The sequence below is a fragment of the Microcaecilia unicolor genome, chromosome 9 (assembly GCF_901765095.1).
Source record: "Microcaecilia unicolor chromosome 9, aMicUni1.1, whole genome shotgun sequence".
In the NCBI taxonomy this organism is placed as follows: Eukaryota; Metazoa; Chordata; class Amphibia; order Gymnophiona; family Siphonopidae; genus Microcaecilia; species Microcaecilia unicolor.
The window spans coordinates 44769433-44790583 of NC_044039.1; the positions used below are offsets into that span (position 1 = coordinate 44769433).

At 44.4% G+C, this 21151-nt stretch overlaps 1 protein-coding gene across 1 annotated transcript in view; it reads right to left on the minus strand.

Moving 5' to 3' along the window:
- Window positions 1-21151, minus strand: part of WNK1 (WNK lysine deficient protein kinase 1) — a 515889-nt gene that overhangs the window by 192867 nt on the left and 301871 nt on the right. The window contains 2 exon segments of the mRNA XM_030214920.1: window positions 4939-5205; window positions 5208-5306. Of these exon segments, the coding sequence (XP_030070780.1) occupies window positions 4939-5205; window positions 5208-5306 (366 nt within the window).

Consider the following 21151-nt stretch of genomic DNA (forward strand, 5'->3'; position numbering starts at 1 on the left):
CCGGAAGGATGGCTCGGAGGCACTCGTCAAGGCCCGCTGTCGGGAAAGGCAGGGGGGCTGGTGCGGGTGCCGGAAACTGCTCGGGTCCAGGAGACGGTACCGAAGCACCCATGGACGGACGCAGCGACACCTCTTCGACCGAGGGAGAACGCTCCTCTCGGCACTGCCGCTTCCTCGGCGTGGAGTCATCTCTGGAGGCGCCGGAACTAGTAGTCCCGTGAGCCGTGGGCGACCGATGACGATGTTTCTTGGTCTTCTTTCGGTGCCCATCATCGGCGCTCGGTGGCAGAGATGAAGAGGAGGTAGAACCCCCCCGGCCTCGAGGGATCGGGTCTGACAGGGTTCGGTCCCGATGGCCCTGGGTAGAGGGAGTGGCCGGGGCAGACTGCCCGCGCGGCCGCTCACCCCCGCCGTCGCCGGTGGTCCGGCGGGCCAACGGTACCTGTGCTCCTGGGGTCGATGCCATCGTCGGTGCCAATTTCGTCGACATCGGTACCGAAGATCCGGCCGTCGACACCGATGCCGTCGACGTCGAAGGGCCGGCGCAAGTTCCAAAAAGTTGGTCCCGACGAACTTGCCTCGCCACCTGTGTCCGCTTCCGCAAGCCGAGACACAAGGTGCACGTCTTGGTATTATGGTCCGGGCCAAGGCACTGGAGGCACCAAGCGTGGGTATCGGTTTGCGAGATCTGCCGGCCGCACCGACCACACTTTTTGAATCTACTCGGGACCTTCGAGGACATCGACGGAAAAATCGCGTCGGCGAAGTCAAAGTCGTCGATGGTGGCAGTGAAAAGCACACCCGAAAAAGAAACGACCGCGCGGCCACAACGAGGCGCCCCCGCGGCTAAGACGACGACGGGACAAACCAACTTCTTTTTTTTTTTTAAACACAGAAAATAAAGAAAAGAAAAGAAGAGAAAATTCGCGGCTAGGCCTCAATCCGGTTTCCGGGGCTGACCAAGAGAGAGATGGTAACACGTCTCTCTCCAACGCGGAATCGAAAAAACTGAGCGGGAACGGTCGCGCACGGGCGGGAAGACGGCCGCGCATGCGCGGTGGGCGTGCCCTGCGTGCGGGACCGCCCGCAAAGTTTTTGTTCCGGTTGGTGGGGGCTGCCGTGGACGTCAACCCAGTCGTGAGAACAAGCAGCCTGCTTGTCCTCGGAGAAACCACACAACACTCGGAGGATTTAAAAGAACTGGAACATTTATTAACTCTTAACGGATGGTTTCTGCTGTATTGGTCTTCATACAGTTCAATTATAGTTCATAATAGTAAAAAAGGCCGTTTCTGGAACAAATGAAACGGGCGCTAGCAAGGTTTTCCTGGGAGTGTGTATGTTTGAGAGAGAGAGCCAGAGTGAATGTGCGGGTGTGTGACAGAGTGAGACTGTCTGTGTGACAGTGTGTGTGTGAGAATTAGAGTGTGTGACAGGGCCCCCTCCCCTGTTCCTAATGCCCCTCACCCCGTTCCCTCCCCTCCTTTTCCTCCTCGTTCCCACACTCTGGGTTCCTTAAGGCTTTCAAAAGTCTATGTACCCCCGTGGCCCTAATGCCCAGTATCTGGATACCCCACCGCTTTCCTCCTCACCCCTCCCCCAAGATGTAATACTTTCACGTCCTTCATTTTTAAAAAAAAAGTGTCCTACCTACCCTGTGTACAAATGCCGGGCATTCAGATTGTGTTCCTCTCGTAAATTTTCATTTCTTTCATTCATTCATTCTCTCCTTCCCCTGTTCCTCTGGCGCTATCTTCCCAAACTGGAAAAGTTACCACTTTCTTAAGTTCCCTTTCTCTCTCCCCTTGAATAAACAAAGGCCCACAGGCCTACTGTACTGCTCTGGTGGTCTAGTGGTCAGTTGGGTCAGAAGCAATCCCCACTCGCTCCTATCTCATCTCCAATCCCAAAATGGCTGTGCAAACTCCAGCGAGTGGGATTGCTCCTGCCCCAACTCACCACTAGACCACCAGTGTGATATTGCAGGCCCTGGAAGGTAAATTGCTTTGTTCGAGGGATGGAAGAAGTGGGAGCTCTCCTGGTTGTTGGGGGAGCGAGGGGGAAGGGCGGCGGTGGTAGTGGAGGGACACCATGGGGAAGGAAGCAAAGGCTCAAATATAAACTGAGATGCAGTTTTTGAAGGCTTTTATTTGCAAAAAAAAATAAATTCTCAGTTTATATCCAATTTTAAAAGGGAAGACAGTGATAAAAGTAAGGAAAGCGGTTAGGAAGAACTAGGAGAAGCAGTTACCAAGATTAAAAGTTTGCATCAAGCATGGAATTGGTTTAAAAATATTTTCAAGAAGCCCAGATAAATGTATTCCACATATCAGAAAAGACAAAAGGAAGAGCAAACCTTTGCCAGAGTGGCTGAATAGTACTACGAGAGGCCATCAATATAAAAAAAAGCGCCCTTAAAAAAAAAATTGGAAAGCAAGATCAAACGAAGAAAATAAGAAGAAACACTGGTAAATTTAGATGTAACCCAGTAATAAAGCACGCCGAGAGCCAACTTCTAGAGGCAGAAGCAACCAACAAAAACATTTTCAAGTACACTAAGAAACCTGTGAGGGAATCAACTGGGCAATTTATTAACCAAGGAGTTAAAGTGGCATTCAGGGAGGATAACACCATAGAGTTCAGTTCTTCTCAATCCAGACCTCAGGCACACCCAGTCAGTTGGGTTTTCAGGATATCAAGTGCCATTTTGATGCCCATTCCACCAGTTTAGCAAGGTCCTTCTGCAGTTTAATTTAAAAATCTGAATAATTTTCTCTCTTTGGAAAGTTTGCACCATTCATTCATTCTGCCTTTTCCAGATTGTTAATGAATATTTTAAACAGTGATGGCAACACAGATCCATGAGGCACTCTACAATTTACCTGTATCCATTAAGAAAATGGACCATTTAGTACAATTCTGATTCCTTTCACCAGTTGAGAACCACAGTAAGATGACCTCTTCTGTCCCCATGAAACTTAATTTCCTAAGGTGTCTGTCATGGGGCACAGTATCCAGACACCTTCTGAAAATCCAAATAACACTACATCAAGCAGTTCTGCTTTATCCCATTTTAAAATTTACCTTTTTACTAAATATTTAAGTAGACTTTGAATATATTATTTAAGAAGTCTGGAAAGCTGGCGTTTGGTTTCATTGATGCTAAGGAGCAGGTTGGTGAGATATATAATGTAAATGTGCTTTTAGCATAGCTTTTTGTGTGTTATTTATTTAAAGTGATCTGCTCTGAACTTACGGTTGACTGGAATACAAGTGTGTCAAATTAAATACTCCAGAAGCAACTTGAGAAATACTGCAGCATGAAGCTAGAAAACTGCCTCCTCAAAAGTTCACTCTTGGCATTGTTCTTTTGCCAGCAGGTACCAACACAGGGTCAGCATATATCTTATTTCTACCCTCCTCCCCCCCCCAATCCTGGACCAAGAGGCACCATCTCTGTACTAGTTTTCATCCCAATTAATTGAAATCCACATAACTTTTAAAAAATAACTCTTACTGTTTCATGTGGTAATGGACCAGGGGGAAATGAAATCTTTACAGGATATATGTACAGAATTTCATATTGAACAAAGGGATGACTTTGCGTATTACCAGCTGAGACATTATATTGCCTCTCTGCCCAAACAAGCCCTGACTGCAGAGATAGGGGACAAGCTTACTGAATTATTGGGTCTAGAGGCCCAACAAAGAGTCCCATTGAGATACTTTCACTCTTTCATAAGAGAATCATTACCGAACTTTGACTTTTCCAAAATAATTGCACAATAGAATACGGAACTGAGACTTAATCTCCAGGAGGAGCACTTATGCAAACAGTTGCTATCTGTGGCTAAGCTTACAGAGAACGTAGCTTGGCAGGAGTTGCAACTAAAATTTCTGCTGAGGCTGTATATCTCACCGTATAGAGCCTGGAGAGCAACAATAGCAGACGTGGACTCCTGCCCCAAATGTGGGGCTTCCGGAGCACACCTGGGGCACATGTTTTGGACGTGCCCCGGGGTGCAAAAAGTCTGGAAGGAAGTGGGACTGCAGGTATCTAACTGTTGGCGCACAAGATGGAAGATAGCCCCAGGACAATTATTTGAGAGTTTTGTCAGTGCAGGGTGTATGCCAGCGAAAATGAAAGCTTTTTTAAAACGCACTGTTCTGATGGGTAAGAGAATAATCCTACAACTGTGGAGGAGTGCAGAAAGTCCCTCCCTGGCACAGTGGCGTATAGCTATGATTCAGATGTGCTCATTGGAGAAGCAGAAAATAAAGGACTTAGCATCTAACAAGGGGGACATTTTTTGTGCTACTTGGGCACCCTTTTGGGATACGCTTACCCCTACTGCCCGAAGCCGTATCTTGAACTTATGAGGGGGGAGGGAAGGGGTTTGATAGGTTGGGATGGGGGGGTGGGTGGGCGGGCACGTTCTTGGAAGGGGGGGGGAAGGGGAAAAAAACAAGTCTAAACCTTAATAGAGATGTTGTTTAGTTCTGTAAGTTTATGGATGGTCAAGATGTACACAAAATCTTGTAACTCTGTTTACTTCTACTATAATAATATATATATATATATATATATATATATAAAACTCTTAAAATATAAGAAACTAAGGCCAGCCTATCTTTTCTTCCCCTTCTCCAAATATCTTAAACAGCTGGTATTATCCTCATTTCACCGATGGTCCTGTCAGGAAATCCAATATGTAGTAAATAAAAATCCATAATCCCCACAACACAAGTATAGAATGGAAATCTCTTCCAAAATTGAATTCTATAGTACCTTTCTTTTATTAACATTGGTTGTCCATGCTGTATAACTACCCATCCTTTTTCAAAGCCAAAGCATTTCAAGCTTCATAACTTGCCACAAGATTTTTACTTCTCTTTAACAATGTAAATGCATACACAAACATGCTTGCTAACACTTACTTCAATGGATGACTGCTGATGAGATGCAGATGAGACCTGCTGAGATATACTGGCTGCTGGCTGGGGAGCTTGAACTTGTCCTCCAACAGCACTCACGGGAACACCAACTGCTGGCTGAGGAGCTTGAACTTGTCCTTCAAGAGAACTCACAGGAACACTGACTGCTAGATGGGGAGCTTGGACCTGTCCTCCAAGAGAACTCACAGGAACCAAAATATTTGGCTCCATCTGGTAGCCATGCTGAGTCACTAGGTCTGTGGACATGGAAGGTGAAAGGACTGTAGACGAGACACCCGTGGGGGGCAATGCCAAGAGGAAGCAACACTGGTATCTCCCAAATATTGTGGTGGGACCTGAGGAGGAAAGCCCTGAGATGAAAAATTAGAAAGCAGCATTACCATATTTGCAACATAATGAAGACAATTTTAAAACTATTTCTGTAGGTACTCAGGGAAATAGGCTTTTAGAAAATAGCATTCTCTATATAGAGGTAAAAGTAAATGTGTAGGTCCTCTACACGCATACTTACATCTGCAGTAAGGGAGGTGTTTGAGGGCATGGTATGATACGGAAGAAATATTTAATTTACAAAAATAGGCATGTAAATTCCTCTGAAGACGTACCTGTATAACTAGCTGGTATAAAATTGTGATGATATATTCTCTTAGGTTATCTTTCTAAATGAATACATTTCAAAATTAAAGTATGCAGAAGTGCTGTCACTGGACTTTGCACCTATCCTGCCAGTCTTAAAATTACCCCCAATTCTAATAAAGTCTAGACAAGTCATGATTACTAGCAGGAAAACAGTAGGCAAATGCCTTACACTGTGTAAAGTTTAAAGAGTACTATCATCTAAAAGAAGCAAAGAACAGGATACTTGGATCCTGAAGATGCAGAATACAATTCATGACACTGAACTTGCAGTGGTTGTACATACTCCTTGGGGAATTCAGTGCAAAAAAAAATGAAATTCCATGCACAGTTTAAAGTTCTGCACTTTATCAAAACACAGTATAATCACTGTTTCTGAATAGTAAGTAAACTACTAAACTGAAAAGTCTTATTTAAAATTTTTGGTGCAAATTTTCCCTAGAAATATAGTAATAGTGCATTGTAATTAAAAGTTCTGGCTTTCAGTGATTTTTATTTCGGCAAGCCACCAAATCCAAGGGGAGCTCGGAGCTGCAGGCAGTGCTGAATTCTTGTAACACAGTTATGTTTATGGATGTTGCTAAAATGTCAACAACTGGGAAAAAAAAAAAAAAAAGAAGTCGGTGCTACCTGCAATTTGTCTTCAGCTCTGCACATTGCCCCATGAAAATATACGAAACCCAGAATGTCTTAACAAAAGGCTGCAAATCCCCTCCATACACACTTGCATATATACACACACACACACACACAGCCCCCCTCTTTCAATACTGTCTGTCCCCTTTCAGATTACCCCTCGCCCCCCCCCCAAAAAAAACAATGTGGCTTACAATATAATACAACTAGTAAAAAATGCCCTTTTCAAAAGGGAAGGAAACGGGCGCTAGCAAGGCCATCCCCCACCCTCCCTCGCTGTTCTAGACTCTGCCATCCCTCCGTTTTCACCCCCCTTCCGCGACCCAGTCGACCCCCCTTCTCGGCGAAAACCTTCCCCCGCCGCCGTCCAGTACCTGTGCTGACGGGGGACCCCAACCCCCGTCAGCCGACGTCCTATGCTGGCCTTCGCGGTGTTGCTTCTTCAATGATTTTGTGTTCAAGTTCCTCTGCGTACGTCAGACGCACGCAGAGGAACTTGAACCAAAGATCACTGAAGAAGCAACGCCGCGAAGGCCAGCACAGGACTTCGGCAGATGGGGGTTGGGGTCCCTCGTTAGCACAGGTACTGGACGGCGGCGGGGGGCGGTTTTTGCAGAGAAGAGGGGGGGGGGTCGACAGTGTTGCGAAGGGGGGGTCCAGTGGGCCGTAACACAGGGGGAGGAGTAGCAGCTGTCACTGACGTCAGTGCGTGCCTGCCTAGCAGACCACCTCCGAGGGAGGCATGGTCCCAGGCACATTTGAACGTTGGAGGTGAGAATTATTATATAGGACTACAATCACATTGATGGAATAGAGAATCAGAGTATATATAACAGATAAGGTGCATAGGAATATTATGGCAATCATTAACGGACAAGAATTTCAGAATTATTGCTATTAAGGTTCATACGAAAATTATGTTGATTAAGAAGTGGGTAAGAGGATAACAACATAATATAATGATATCAGGACAAGGTATAATAAATGGATAACAACATAACATAATGATATCAGGACAGGGTATGATTATCAGTAATTAGGGTGTAAATAAAATAGGCAAAATAAAAGAGTTCCAATATAAAATTGTGTCTGGTGTAGTTTAGGAGTCAGATCGTTATGAGGGATCCATTTTGTACGCTTTTTTGAACAAGTAAGTCTTCAGTAGTTTCCGGAAGGTCATCAAGTTGCGTGTTTTTCTTATAGTGGTTGGTAATTCATTCCATCGTTGTGTATAGATGTATGAAAAGCTAGATGTATTGATTTGTATTTAAGTCCTCTGAAATTGGGATAATTGAAGTTTAAGAACATACGTGATGAACTTTTGCTGTTTCTCTCTGGTAGATCTATAAGGTCTGACATGTAAGATGGGGCATCTCCATAAATAATTTTATGAACTAAGGTGCATATTTTGAATGCAACTCGATCCTTTAGTGGAAGGCAGTGTAATTTTTCTCTAAGGGGTTTAGCATTATAGTATTTCGCCTTTCCGAATATCAGTCTGGCTGCGGTGTTCTGGGCTGTCTGGAGTTTCTCAATGGTTTGAGCTTTGCATCCCGCATATAAGGAATTGCAGTAATCCAAATGGCTCAATACCAGTGATTGCACTAGTTTGCGGAATCTCTCTCTTGGGAAGAAAAGTTTTATTCTTCTAAGCCTCCACATTGCATAAAACATTTTCTTTATAACAATTTTCACGTGGTTATCTAGACTAAGGTTACGATCGATTGTTACACATTAGAGTTTCAGGTTGTCCGCAACAGGAAGAGTGTGATTTAGTATATTTATATTGGTATAATTGATTTTATTATACTGCAATGATAATATAAGGCATTGTGTGTTTTTCTGCGTTGAGTTTCAGTTGGAATGCATCTGCCCATGAATTCATAACTTGGAAGCTGAGATTAATTTTATCTACAATTTCAGACAAGTCATTTTTATATGAGATATATATTGTCACATCGTCAGCAATAAATATAAGGGTTAAGGTTTAGGTTGGATAAAGATCTGGCTAGTGGTAACATCATTAAATTAAAGAGGATCGGGGAAAGCAGAGATCCTGTGGCACACCACATTCAGGTCTCCATGGCGATGATATAATCAATTCAGATATTACCCGGTATGTTCTTGCTGTTAGGAAACTATGAAACCAATTCAGTACATTACCTCCAATTCCAAAATATTCAAGAATGTTTAATAGGATACCATGGTCAACCATGTCGAACGCGCTGGACATGTTGAATTGTAAAAGAAGAACATTGTTACCGTTTGCAATAATTTGTTTAAATTTGGTCATGAGTGTTAAAAGAACTGTTTTGGTGCTGTGATTGGCAGGGAAGCCAGATTGGGATGTGTGCAATACTGAGAAGTTGTTCAAGTAGTTGGTAAATTGTTTAGTTACCAGGCTTTCCATCAGCTTGACTACCAATGGGATGGATGCCACTGGACGATAATTAGATATATCATTTAGTTTTTTCTTCTGGTCTTTAGGAATTGATGTTAGTAGGATATTTCCTTTGTCCGTGGGAAAGGATCCATGTTGAAGCATGTGATTCAGGTAGGAGGTGAGATCTACTATGAAACGCTGGGGGGCAGATTTTATTAAGTAGCTGGGGCATGATCCAGTTTACAGTGGGATTTGGTGAATTTGTTGATCTCTTGGGCGACAGTATCTTCCGTTAGTGAATAAAAATTTGTCCAAATTCGATCTGCTGGATACTCATTGGTTGTTGGGTCTAAGTCGTCAATGAATTTTACATAGATGGAAGTTAGCTAATAAGGTGGATCTTAGTTTAATGATTTTCTCATTGAAGTAGGTAGTTTATCTGCTGATGGGGTATCCGTGTTAGTTAAGGTAACTGGTGTGGTGTCTAGAAGATTATGTACAAATTGGAATAACTTGTGTAAGTCTTTATGGTTTTGTCCTATTTTGGAATTATAATATGACCTCTTGGATTGCCTGATGGTATATTTGTATTTTCTTAACATTAATTTCCAAGCAGTGAATGTTTGTTCATTTTTCTTTTTGTTCCAAGCACGTTCAAGTCTCCTTGTTTGGGTTTTTAGTTTTTTCAATTTGTCGTTAAACCATGGGAGTGAATTTTTTCTTTGTGATATTCTTGTTTGTATTGGTGCTATTGTATCAAGTATGCTATTGCATCTTGTGTCCAAGTTTAAAAGATATTGATTGGAGTCTGTTTGTACTGACCATTCATTCCTGTAGACCTCTTGCCAGAATAATACTGGATCAATGTGACCTCTTGTGGTGAAAGTTTTTTGTTCTTGATTCAGGCTCGAATTTATTTTTATTCTCCATTGCATGGATATTTTTAGTTTGAAGTGATCTGACCAGGGTACTTGTGTCCAATTGATATCTGTTATTGTAAAGGTTTGATCAGGAGTAAATTTGTATGTAATGAGGTCAAGTGCATGACCTTTGATATGGGTTGATTGAGTATTTATCCAATTGAAATCCCCAAACTGGAAAAAAAATCTTTGCATTTTTGTGTGTTTTTAGCATTATAGTTTTCTAGATGCAAATTTATATCTCCTAGTATGAGTAGATTGGAATTAGATAAACAAGAATTCGAGATGAAGTCCATAAGATTTTGTTGACATTCTTTCCAGATTCCTGGCGGTCTATAAAACAGAATAATGTTTAGGTGGTCAGATAATGTAGGATGGTTAATATTAAGTGAAGCAATTTCTAGTTGTGGAGACATGGATTCTGCTATTGTTGATACTATGAAGTGGGATTTATATATAAATGCAATGCCTCCTCCTCTTTTTCCATTTCTAGGCCAGTGAATTATTTTGTAACCTGTAGGGCAAAGATCTGTTAGTATTGGGTCATTTTGGAAATGGATCCAAGTTTCATTAATGATTAATAAATCCAGATCATCAATGATCCAATCTGATAGAATTGTTGTCTTGTTGACAGTTGATCTAGCGTTTGTATAACCAATTTGGATTTTTTGAAAGGGATCAGATATGTTAGGAATTATATTGATTTTTCTTAATTGTCTATTAACTTGTTGTAAAGGTTTATTGTGACTATTATTTCCTTTGTTTTGATGATGTTCAGTTGAGGTGATGATTCCATTGTTTTGGTTGTTATTATTATTACAGCAATGAGTATTGTATTTGGATGGTCGGTGAGGCATGCAAATTGTAGGAATAATATTAGTTTCTGGTAGGGGTGTGGAAAGCATGTGATGAATTAGGGTGATTGAGTAAGATGATGAAAAAGAATGTTGTGATATTCATTTTGATAATATAACTTGTGAGTATAGAATTCGCTAGGATTGTTTCAGCTTAGTACAGTTGTAGGTTGGAGCAGCGAATGTAGGCTAGGGCAAGTGAAGCGGCTGGAGCAAATGAAGCAGGTTGGCGCAGAGAATGCAGGCTGGAGTAGGTGATGCAGACTGGAGCAGATGACGCTGACGCAGGTTGGAGCAGAAGATACAAATTGGAGCAGAGAATGTAGGCTGAGGCAGATGATGCAGGTTGGAGCAAAGAATGCAGGGTAGAGCAGACGATGTAGGCTGGAGTAGGTGATGCAGGCTGGAGCAGATGACACAGACGCAGGCTGGAACAGAGGATACAGGTAGGAGCGGTCTGAAAGATGATGGCTGAGGAAAGCATTTCCCCAAGAGCAGGCTACAATAAAGGTTGGAGCTGAGCAGCTCTAATAAATTAGAGTGTAAACTGCTATAAAAGTGGGAGCTTAACAGTTCTAAAGTAAGTGCAGGCTCACAGTGAGTGGGAGAGAGAGTGGGAGCTCAGCAGTTCTGATGGGAATACAGGCTCACAGTGAGAGTGAGAGTTCAGCAGTTCTTATAGAAGTAGAAGCAAGCTGCCTATTGTAGGAGGGCAGGCTACAATAAAGGTTGGAGCTCAGCAGCTCTAATAAAAGTGTAGAACACTGTAAAAACGGGAACTCAGCAGTACCAATAAATGTGTAGACTGCTGTAAAAGTGGGAGCCCAACAGATCTAAAGTAAATGCAGGCCCACAGTGAGAGTGGGAGCCCAGCAGCTCCGATGGGAACACAGGCCCACAGTGAGAGTTGAACAGCTCTGACAGAAGCAGAGCCTCAGAAGCAAGCTGCCTATTGTGGGAGGTGCTTTCTGGTATCACCAACCGTCTGCCTGGTTTGAAATTATGTTGTGAAAGATGATGGTTGAGGAAAGCCATCCCCTAGGGCAGGCTACAATAAAGGTTGGAGCTCAGCAGCTCTAATAAAAGTGTAGAACACTGTAAAAACGGGAGCTCAGCAGTACCAATAAATGTGTAGACTGCTGTAAAAGTGGGAGCCCAGCAGCTCCGATGGGAACACAGGCCCAAAGTGAGAGTGAGAGCTGAACAGCTCTGACAGAAGCAGAGCCTCAGAAGCAAGCTGCCTATTGTGGGAGGTACTTTTTGGTATCACCAACCCTCTGCCTGGTTAGAAATTATGTTGTGAAAGATGATGGTTGAGGAAAGCCTTCCCCAAGAGCAGGCTACAATAAAGGTTGGAGCTCAGCAGCTCCAGCTACACTTAGAGCTCAGCAGCTCTAAGTGTAGAACACTGTAAAAACGGAAGCTCAGCAGTACCAATAAATGTGTAGACTGCTGTAAAAGTGGGAGCCCAACAGATCTAAAGTAAATCCAGGCCCACAGTGAGAGTGGGAGCCCAGTAGCTCCGATGGGAACACAGGCCCACAGTGAGAGTGGGACCTCAGTTCTTCACTCCACCCCACATGCACCCTTACCCAGTTCATCTCCTCTTCTAAATACACCACTATCTTCTGATGTCCCTGTTCATCCACCCCATCTCATCTTCCCTTCCACATAGTGGATACTTTACCATATATACCAGTGTCCTGACTTATATATGGAAAGGGAAGACTTTGCTGTATTCCTGCCTAGATGGCTGACCTAGAGGAACAGGCCTGAGGTAATCTCAGGAGTTTCATCAGATGCCAGACTAACAGCAGACAAATTGGTTTCTAACTGCACAGCTGTTAAATGCTTGCTTTGCAGAAGGACAAATAGATTTAATTGCACCATATTTCCATGTCTGTGAAGCCAACACTTGGACATTCAAAAGAGGAAGGGGGAGAAAATGAGACACTGTTTCATCTCACTTAACACAAGCAAAACAGGAAAGCAAAAGCTTCCACAAAAAAAAATAAAAGATAATCCACAAGAGTGGAAGTAGTCAACCACAATCTTCTAAGTGATCAAAACACGTTTATTATCCAAAACGTTACAATGTTGACAAATTGAACCCAACACGAGCCGTGTTTCGGCTCCCAGGCCTTCGTCAGGGATCCTTAAAAATAAAACAAATGTAGAAAGCTTTACATCACAATACCTATATAACAATCTAGAAAAATAAAATAAAATACATGAAGTGGAGGATAAAACTATAGAACAATGACATGTATACCAAAACACAAACACACCTTTTGAGTATAAAGGAAGGGTATTGTACGGCCCAATCTAAAATGAGGGGAGTACTGCTTAAAACTGGCCAGAATAAGAAATCACCACCTTGGTGTGTGCACTTAGGTTTTCTTTTCTATCACAGGATATACACAATACCATACTCAGACATTGGCATATATTACAACAACGTCCATGCTTTCAGAATACAAAACCTGTGATTGCCTACTCTCATAATTCGAATCTAAAAAATCTTCTAGCATCTTCAGTTTTGCCACCATGCAATGTGATTCCTATTTCAAATAATGGTCATGGGCCCTGTGGCTCAAAATACTGCTATGTAAACACTCAATGTCTTTACTTTCACAAACCCAACCTCTAGAAGGGAATATAAACTTAATTTTAATAGTACATGTAACTCCAGTTTTCTAATATATATTGTTATATGTCCACGCAAACTAATTTAGGGCCCTGCTTACTAAGCAGCACTAAGAGTGCTTTAGCATTTTTACAGTGAGCTAATGATTAGCACGCGCTAAATACTAAGTCAGTCGTAGGAATATATGGGTGGCTCCAGTGTTTAGCGCGCACTAAAACGCTAATGTGACTTAGTAAACAGGGCACTTATATTGGCAAAACTATGAGGATGATAAGGACAAGGATCGTGGAGCAAAGGAGTTATATTAACAGGCAAGTCAGATCCGCACAACTGATGGAACACTAGATTTATTTATTAGGATTTATTTACCGCCTTTTTGAAGGAAATCACTCAAGGTGGTGTACAGTAAGAATAGATCAAGCATGAGCAATAGACAATTACAGCAGTAAAAATATTAAAAAACAATACAAAGTATGGCATGGTATATGTTTTACGTCACCAATACGTAATAGAACATTATAGGTGATAGTGAAGGGTAAAGCAAAGATGTAACATATAGAAGGATAAGAAAATAGGAAGAGTTAGAAAGTAAGGTGATTTTAAAGAAAGTTGCACATGAGGTCAGAGAAATGGTTAAATGTTATCTCAGCTAGAGGAGGAGTAGATTGAGAAACAACATACAATCAATGAACTTCAATTTTTTTGTTTTTAGAAACCTTAGACAGAATTGGAAAGGTGGTGATCTTGAAAGATTCCTGTTGCAGCTGGAACAGAGGTTAAATTAAGAATTGGACAACAACTCCACAAGGTTTAAATCAGGAAGTAGAACTGATTCATTTTTTGTGAACACAAGCTATGCATAGTTTCATGACTGAGCATTACTATATTTTATAAAATGTTATAGGTTTTAGACATAAGCATTGCCACATATCTTTAAATGGTATTATACTGAAGATTTAATGTCAAGATGTCATACTTTTTAAAATTCATATTTTTATGACAATAGTTTCTCCCCTATATCACTTTTATTACATTTTATAGACATAGTATATGCTTTTATAGTTTGCTTTTAAGTTGCACAATTTTATTGTGGCCATTCCATCCATTTTTTTTAATGTATCTCTTATATTTTTTCACATTTTGTTATTGTTCAATGATTAGTTTGGAGAATTTCACTCCTTTTAACTAGTGACGTCAGATATTCCATATTCATGAGCATGTCCGTCTACAAATGGTAGCAGCTGGAAGCCATGCAGTTATTTTGCCAACTTGATTGCCGGCATCTTTTTTGATATCTGCTGCTACAATTGCAGCTTGTAGAGATAAGGTAGGCCCCGACTTACATTCAATATATTTATGATACAAGGTGCCTGATGCCACTATGTACAAGTGGGCTATGCTTTCACTCTGTTGATGGGGTTTCTATCATAGTGGCATTTTATTCCCATAGTGGGACAATGCAGACATATTAGCATGGCATGATTTTAAATATCTTTTAGTATTTACTTCAATGTGTAATAATAACAAGTCGGGTTTATTACAATGGCCTTGTTTTTGATGCTAAAGAGAGATTAGAACTAGTACAGCTTGTTTAGTAAACGTTTTACTTATGACGTCACATACTCCATATTTATGAGAATAAACGTAGGGAAGTGCTTGAACTTCAGCGGGTTCCTCGTAAGCACAGATGCTAAAGACACAGTGATGTTTTTACAGACTATATAAGTATGTAAAGAAACATTAAGATTTAAAATATTTTGTGGCAGATCAGACAATAGATGGAGGATCCAGGGACAGTAAAGCGAAGTTACTTACCTGTGAAAGGTATTCTCCGAGGACAGCAAGCTGATTATTCTTACTGATGGATGACGTCCAACGGCAGCCCCAGGATCGGAAGATCTTCCTAGCAACAAGTTTTGCTAGCGCGAGCGTGTCCCTCAGTCAAATAAAAAGCAAAGAACAAGGGAAGACAACTCCAAAGAGGAGGTGGGCGGGTTTGTGAGAACAATCAGCCTGCTGTCCTCGGAGAATATCTGCTACAGGTAAGTAACTTCGCTTTCTCCAAGGACAAGCAGGCTGCTTGTTCTCACGGGTATCCCTAGCTACCAGACTCACTCAAAACAACAAACATTGGTGAACTGGACCTCGCAACGGCGAGGACATAACTGAGATTGACCTAACAGTAACAACTAACTGAGAGTGCAGCCTGGAACAGAATAAAATTGGGCCTAGGGGGGTGGAGTTGGATTCTAAACCCCAAACAGATTCTGCAGCACCGACTGCCCAAACCGACTGTCGCGTCGGGTATCCTGCTGGAGGCAGTAATGAGATGTGAATGTGTGGACAGAAGACCACGTCGCAGCTTTGCAAATCTCTTCAATAGTGGCTGACTTCAAGTGGGCCACTGACGCTGCCATGGCTCTAACACTATGAGCCGTGACATGACCCTCAAGAGTCAGCCCAGCTTGGGGCGTGAGTGAAGGAAATGCAATCTGCTAGCCAATTTGATCCCGACAGCCACTCTCCTTCTGTTGGGATCAAAAGAAACAAACATTTGGGCGGACTGTCTGAAGGGGCTTGTCCGCTCCAGATAGAAGGCCAATGCTTGCTTGCAGTCCAATGTATGCAACTGACGTTCAGAAGGGCGGGTATGAGGTCGGAGAAAAAAGGTTGGCAAGATGATTGACTGATTCAGATGGAACTCCGACACCACCTTCAGCAAGAACTTATGGTGAGTGCGGAGGACCACTCTGTTATGATGAAATTTGGTATACGAAGCATGAGCTACCAAGGCTTGAAGCTCACTGATTCTACGAGCTGAAGTGAACGCCACCAAGAAAAGGACCTTCCAGGTCAAGTACTTCAGATGGCAGGAGTTCAGTGGCTCAAAAGGAGGTTTTATCAGCTGGGTGAGAACAACATTGAGATCCCATGACACTGTAGGAGGCTTGACAGGGGGCTTTGACAAAAGCAAACCTCTCATGAAGCGAACAACTAAAGGCTGCCCAGAGATAGGCTTACCTTCCACACGGTAATGAAAAGCACTAATTGCACTAAGATGAACTCTTACAGAGTTGGTCTTAAGACCAGACTCAGACAAGTGTAGAAGGTATTCAAGCAGGGTCTGTGTAGGACAGGAACGAGGATCTAGGGCCTTGCTGTCACACCAGACGGCAAACTTCTTCCATTTGAACGAATAACACCTCTTCGTGGTATCTTTCCTGGAAGCAAGCAGTACTCTGGAGACACCCTCGGAGAGACTCAAGGAACAAAGTCTACGCTCTCAACATCCAGGCCGTGAGAGCCAGGGACTGGAGGTTGGGATGCAGAAGCGCCCCCTCGTTCTGAGTAATGAGGGTTGGAAAACACTCCAATCTCCACGGTTCTTCGGAGAACAACCAAAAGGGTGCGATCAGAATCATGGTTCCACGATCCTGCTTGAGTTTCAGCAAAGTCTTCCCTACCAAAGGTATGGGAGGATACGCATACAGGAGGCCTCTCCCCCAATAAAGGAGAAAGGCATCCAATGCTAGTCTGCCGTGGGCCTGAAGTCTGAACAGAACTGAGGGACCTTGTGATTGATCTGAGTGGCAAAAAGATCCACCAAGGGGGTGCCCCACACTTGGAAGATCTTGCGGACAACTCTCAAGTTGAGAGATCACTTGTGAGGTTGCATTATCCTGCTCAACCTGTAGGCCAGACTGTTGTTTACGCCTGTCAGATACGTAGTCTGGAGAAACATGCCGTGTTGGTGAGCCCAAAGCCACATCCTGACGGCTTCCTGACACAGGGGGCGAGATCCAGTGTCCCCCTGCTTGTTGATGTAATACATGGCAACCTGATTGTCTGTCTGAATTTGAATAATGTGATTGGACAGCCGATCTCTGAAATCCTTTAGCGCGTTCCAGAACGCTCGCAACTCCAGGAGGTTGATCTGAAAACCTGTTTCCTGGAGGGACCAACAGCCTTGGGTGTGGAGCCCATCAACATGAGCTCCCCACCCCAGGAGAGACGCATCTGTCAGCACTTTTTGCGGCTGAGGAATTTGAAAGGGACGTCCCAAGGTCAAATTGGAGCAAATTGTCCACCAGTGAAGGGATTTGAGAAAAACTGTGGACAGCTGGATCACGTCCTCTAGATCCCCCGCAGCTTGATACCACTGGGATGCTAGGGTCCATTGAGCTGAACTCATGTGAAGACGGGCCATGGGAGTCACATGAACTGTGCAGGCCATGTGGGCGAGCAATCTCAACATCTGCCGAGCTGTGATCTGCTGAGACGCTCGTACCCAGGAAACATTGGGACAGGAGATTGTCTGTCCTCGCCTCGGGAAGATAGGCATGAGCCGTCTGGGAGTCGAGCAGAGCTCCTATGAATTCGAGTCTTTGAACTGGAAGAAGGTGGGACTTTGGATAATTTATCACAAACCCTAATAGCTCCAGGAGTTGAATAGTCATCTGCATGGATTGTAGAGCTCCTGCCTCCGAGGTGTTCTTTACCAGTCAATCGTCGAGATAAGGGAACACATGCACTCCCAGTCTGTGCACAGACGCCGCCACAACTGCCAGGCATTTTGTGAACACTCTGGGCACAGAGGCGAGACCAAAGGGTAGTACACAGTACTGAAAGTGACGTGTTCCCAGACGAAATCGAAGATACTGCCTGTGAGCTGGCAGTATCGGAATGCGAGTGTAAGCATCCTTGAACTCCAGAGAGCATAGCCAATCGTTTTTCTGAATCATGGGAAGAAGGGTGCCCGGGGAAATCATCCTGAACTTTTTTCGGACCAGATATTTGTTCAGGGCCCTTAGGTCTAGGATGGGACGCATCCCCCCTGTTTTCTTTTCCACAAGGAAGTACCTGGAATAGAATCCCAGCCCTTCTTGCCCCGGTGGCATGGGCTCGACCGCACTGGCGCTGAGAAGGGCGGAGAGTTCCTCTGCAAGTACCCGCTTGTGCTGGAAGCTGAAGGACTGAGCTCCTGGGGGACAATTTGGAGATCAAATTGAGGGAGTATCCCAGCCGGACTATTTGAAGAACCCACCGGTCGGAGGTTACAAGAGGCCACCTTTGGTGAAAAAATGCTAACCTCCCTCCTACCGGCAGATCGTCCGGCACGGACACTTTTATGTCGGCTATGCTCGCCTGGAGCCAGTCAAAAGCCTGTCCCTTGCTTTTCCTGGGGAGCTGCAGGGGCCTGTGGAGGCGCACGCTGTTGACGAGAACGAGCGTGCTGGGGCTTAGCCTGAGCAGGCTGGCGGGCAGGTGGATTGTACCTGCGCTTATTATAAGTGTAGGGAGCATTCCTCCTGCCCCCATAAAAACGTCTACCTGTCGAGGTAGATGCTGAAGGCGCCCGGTGGGAGAGTTTGTCGAAGGCTGTGTCCCGCTGCTGGAGGTGCTCTATCACCTGTTCAACCTTCTCGCCAAAAATATCCGCTATCTGCTGCTGGACTCTATTCTCCAGGTCAGAGGCACGCAGCCATGAGAGTCTGCGCATCACTATACCTTGAGCAGCGGCTCTGGATGAAACATCATAAGTGTTGTAAGTACCCCTGGACAGGAATTTGCAACACGCCTTCAGCTGCCTGACCACCTCCTGAAAAGGCTTGGCCTGCTCCGATGGGAGTTTATCTACCAAGTCTGTCAGCTGCCGCACATTGTTCCTCAAGTGGATGCTCGTGTAGAGCTGGTAGGATTGGATCTTGGACATGAGCATAGCAGAGTGGTAGGTCTTCCTCCCAAAAGAGTCCAGAGACCTAGAGTCCCACCCCGGGGGCGCCGAGGCGTACTCTCTAGTACTCTTAACTTTCTTGAGAGCCAGATCCACAACACCAGAGTCATGAGGCAACTGGGTCTTCATGGATCAGATACTGGGACACAATCTTCTTGGGAATGTGGGTATTACTTAAGGGTTTCGTCCAGTTTGCCATCAATGTCTGTTTCAGGACATTATGAAGGGGAACAGTGGACGACTCCTTAGTTGGCGAAGGATAGTCCAGGACCTTGAACACCTCAGCCTCATCCTCAGTAACCACAGGGAAGGGAATGGCCGTAGACATTTCCCGGACAAATGATGAGAAAGACAAATTGTCAGGGGGAGAAAGCTTTCTCTCTGGCGAAGGAGTGGGATCAGAAGGAAGACCGCAAGACTCCTCGTCAGAGAAATATCTTGGGTCTTCCTCTTGCCTCCCACGAGGCCACACCTTCGGTATCGGACACAAGTTCATGAACTTCAGTCCGAGCCGAGCCCGTCTCGACGCCGAGGAACTAGGTCCTTGATGACGGTGCCGAGAAGAAGACTCCCGCGCCGCCGGCGACGTCAGCGGGAAGTCAACTTGGGTGGCAGCAGGATTCGATGCCGCAAGTGGCACCGGCGTCGCAGACCGCACCACGGGCAGAGAGCCAGCCGCCGTATCTCTCGACGGCACTGAGGGCGCAAGCACCCCCCGGTACCGGAGCAGATGAACGCAGCAGCCTTTCCAAGATCCCTGGAAGAATGGCCTTGAGACACTTGTCTAGAGTGGCTGTCGAGCAAGGCAATGGGGACGGTACTGGCGACGATGTCAGAACCTGTCTGGAGTGCGGAGGCGGTACCGGGCTGTCCGGAGCAGAGCGCATCGACATCTCTTGTATAGAGGGTGAGCGGTCCTCTCGGTTTTGACGCTTTTCGGGTGCCGATTCCCTCGGCGCCCTGGAGCTCTCGGTACCGTGTCAGGAAGGTGACCGATGCTTCGTCGCCTTCGCTCGAAGCACGGTACCCGTACCTCCCGGTATCGAAGAGGAGGAACGTGGAATCCACACGTCTCCTCGGGGGGACCTGCAACGCAGGAGCCCTCGAGGCAGGTGGATACCCACTCGATGGCTCACTGCTACCAGTGTGGGATCTCTGGACAGCCATCACCTGCACTCCGGACGTCGATGCACCCTCCAATGCCGACATCAATACCGTCGATGACCTTGGTGCCGCTGGCTCCGTCGACGTCTAAGGACCGGACCTGGCTCCGAACAACAAGTTCCACTGGGCCAATCTCGCTCCTGGGGCCTCTTTTTGAGCTGAAGACAAAGCGTGCAGGCGTTGGGACGATGACCCACTCCCAAACACTGAAGACACGAGACGTGTCTATCAGTCAACGAGATGGTCCGGTTGCACCGCGTGCACTTCTTGAAGCCGTTGGCAGGCTTCGAGGACATGGGCGGAAAAATCTCGCCGGCGAGGTCAAAGTGCGCGATGGTGCCAAAGACACCAAAAAAGGGAAAAAACTCGTACGGGCGGCCAAAATAGGCCGCACACGACAAGAAAAAGAAAACTTACAGGAAAAAAACTAAAGAAAATAAGGGAACTCTTTTTTTTTTTTTTTTGTAAGAAGACAGAAACAAACGAACAAAGTCATACACACACGCCGAACATTGGTGAAAAACGCGGTGAAACGCTGCGAGGGTCTCTTCTGGGGCGCAGAACACCTGAAAACAACCGCCCTGAGCCGCGGAAAGAAAAAGACTGAGGGACATGCTCGCACTACGGGAGGGAAGACGGTCGCGCATGCGCACATGAGGGCTAGCAAAACTTGTTGCTAGGAAAACCTTCCGATCCTGGGGCTGCTGTTGGACATCACCCATCAGTGAGAACAAGCAGCCTGCTTGTCCTCAAGAGAACTTCTTGTGCCTCTTATGTAAGTTTGATATAATTACAGCACATTTAAAAACCTATTATATTGAGTGTTTATATTTATATGTTAAATATGTCAGTGTTTAGCGCTATTAAAGGAGGAGAATAACCAGTATAATTTTGACTTGTTTATAAGCCATTCATTCTTTATTTTTCTCTTGCTGATATTTATCATGGTTTAACACTGAAGACTTTATATTTATGTTTTCATAATTCAGAAAGCCCAGTTATTTATAATATGCTCTTATGTAGTTCTGTTGCATTTATAAGCAATGTCTTTTCTAGTTTTATATTTATTATATATATATTTTGGCATTATTTTTAGCATTGATATTTTTATTATCCACACTTATGATCACATCACTCGCTCATAAGGTATGTGTTTTGGTACACATCATTATTCCATAGTTTTATCCTCTGCTTCATTTATTTCATTTTTCCATAGTTTTA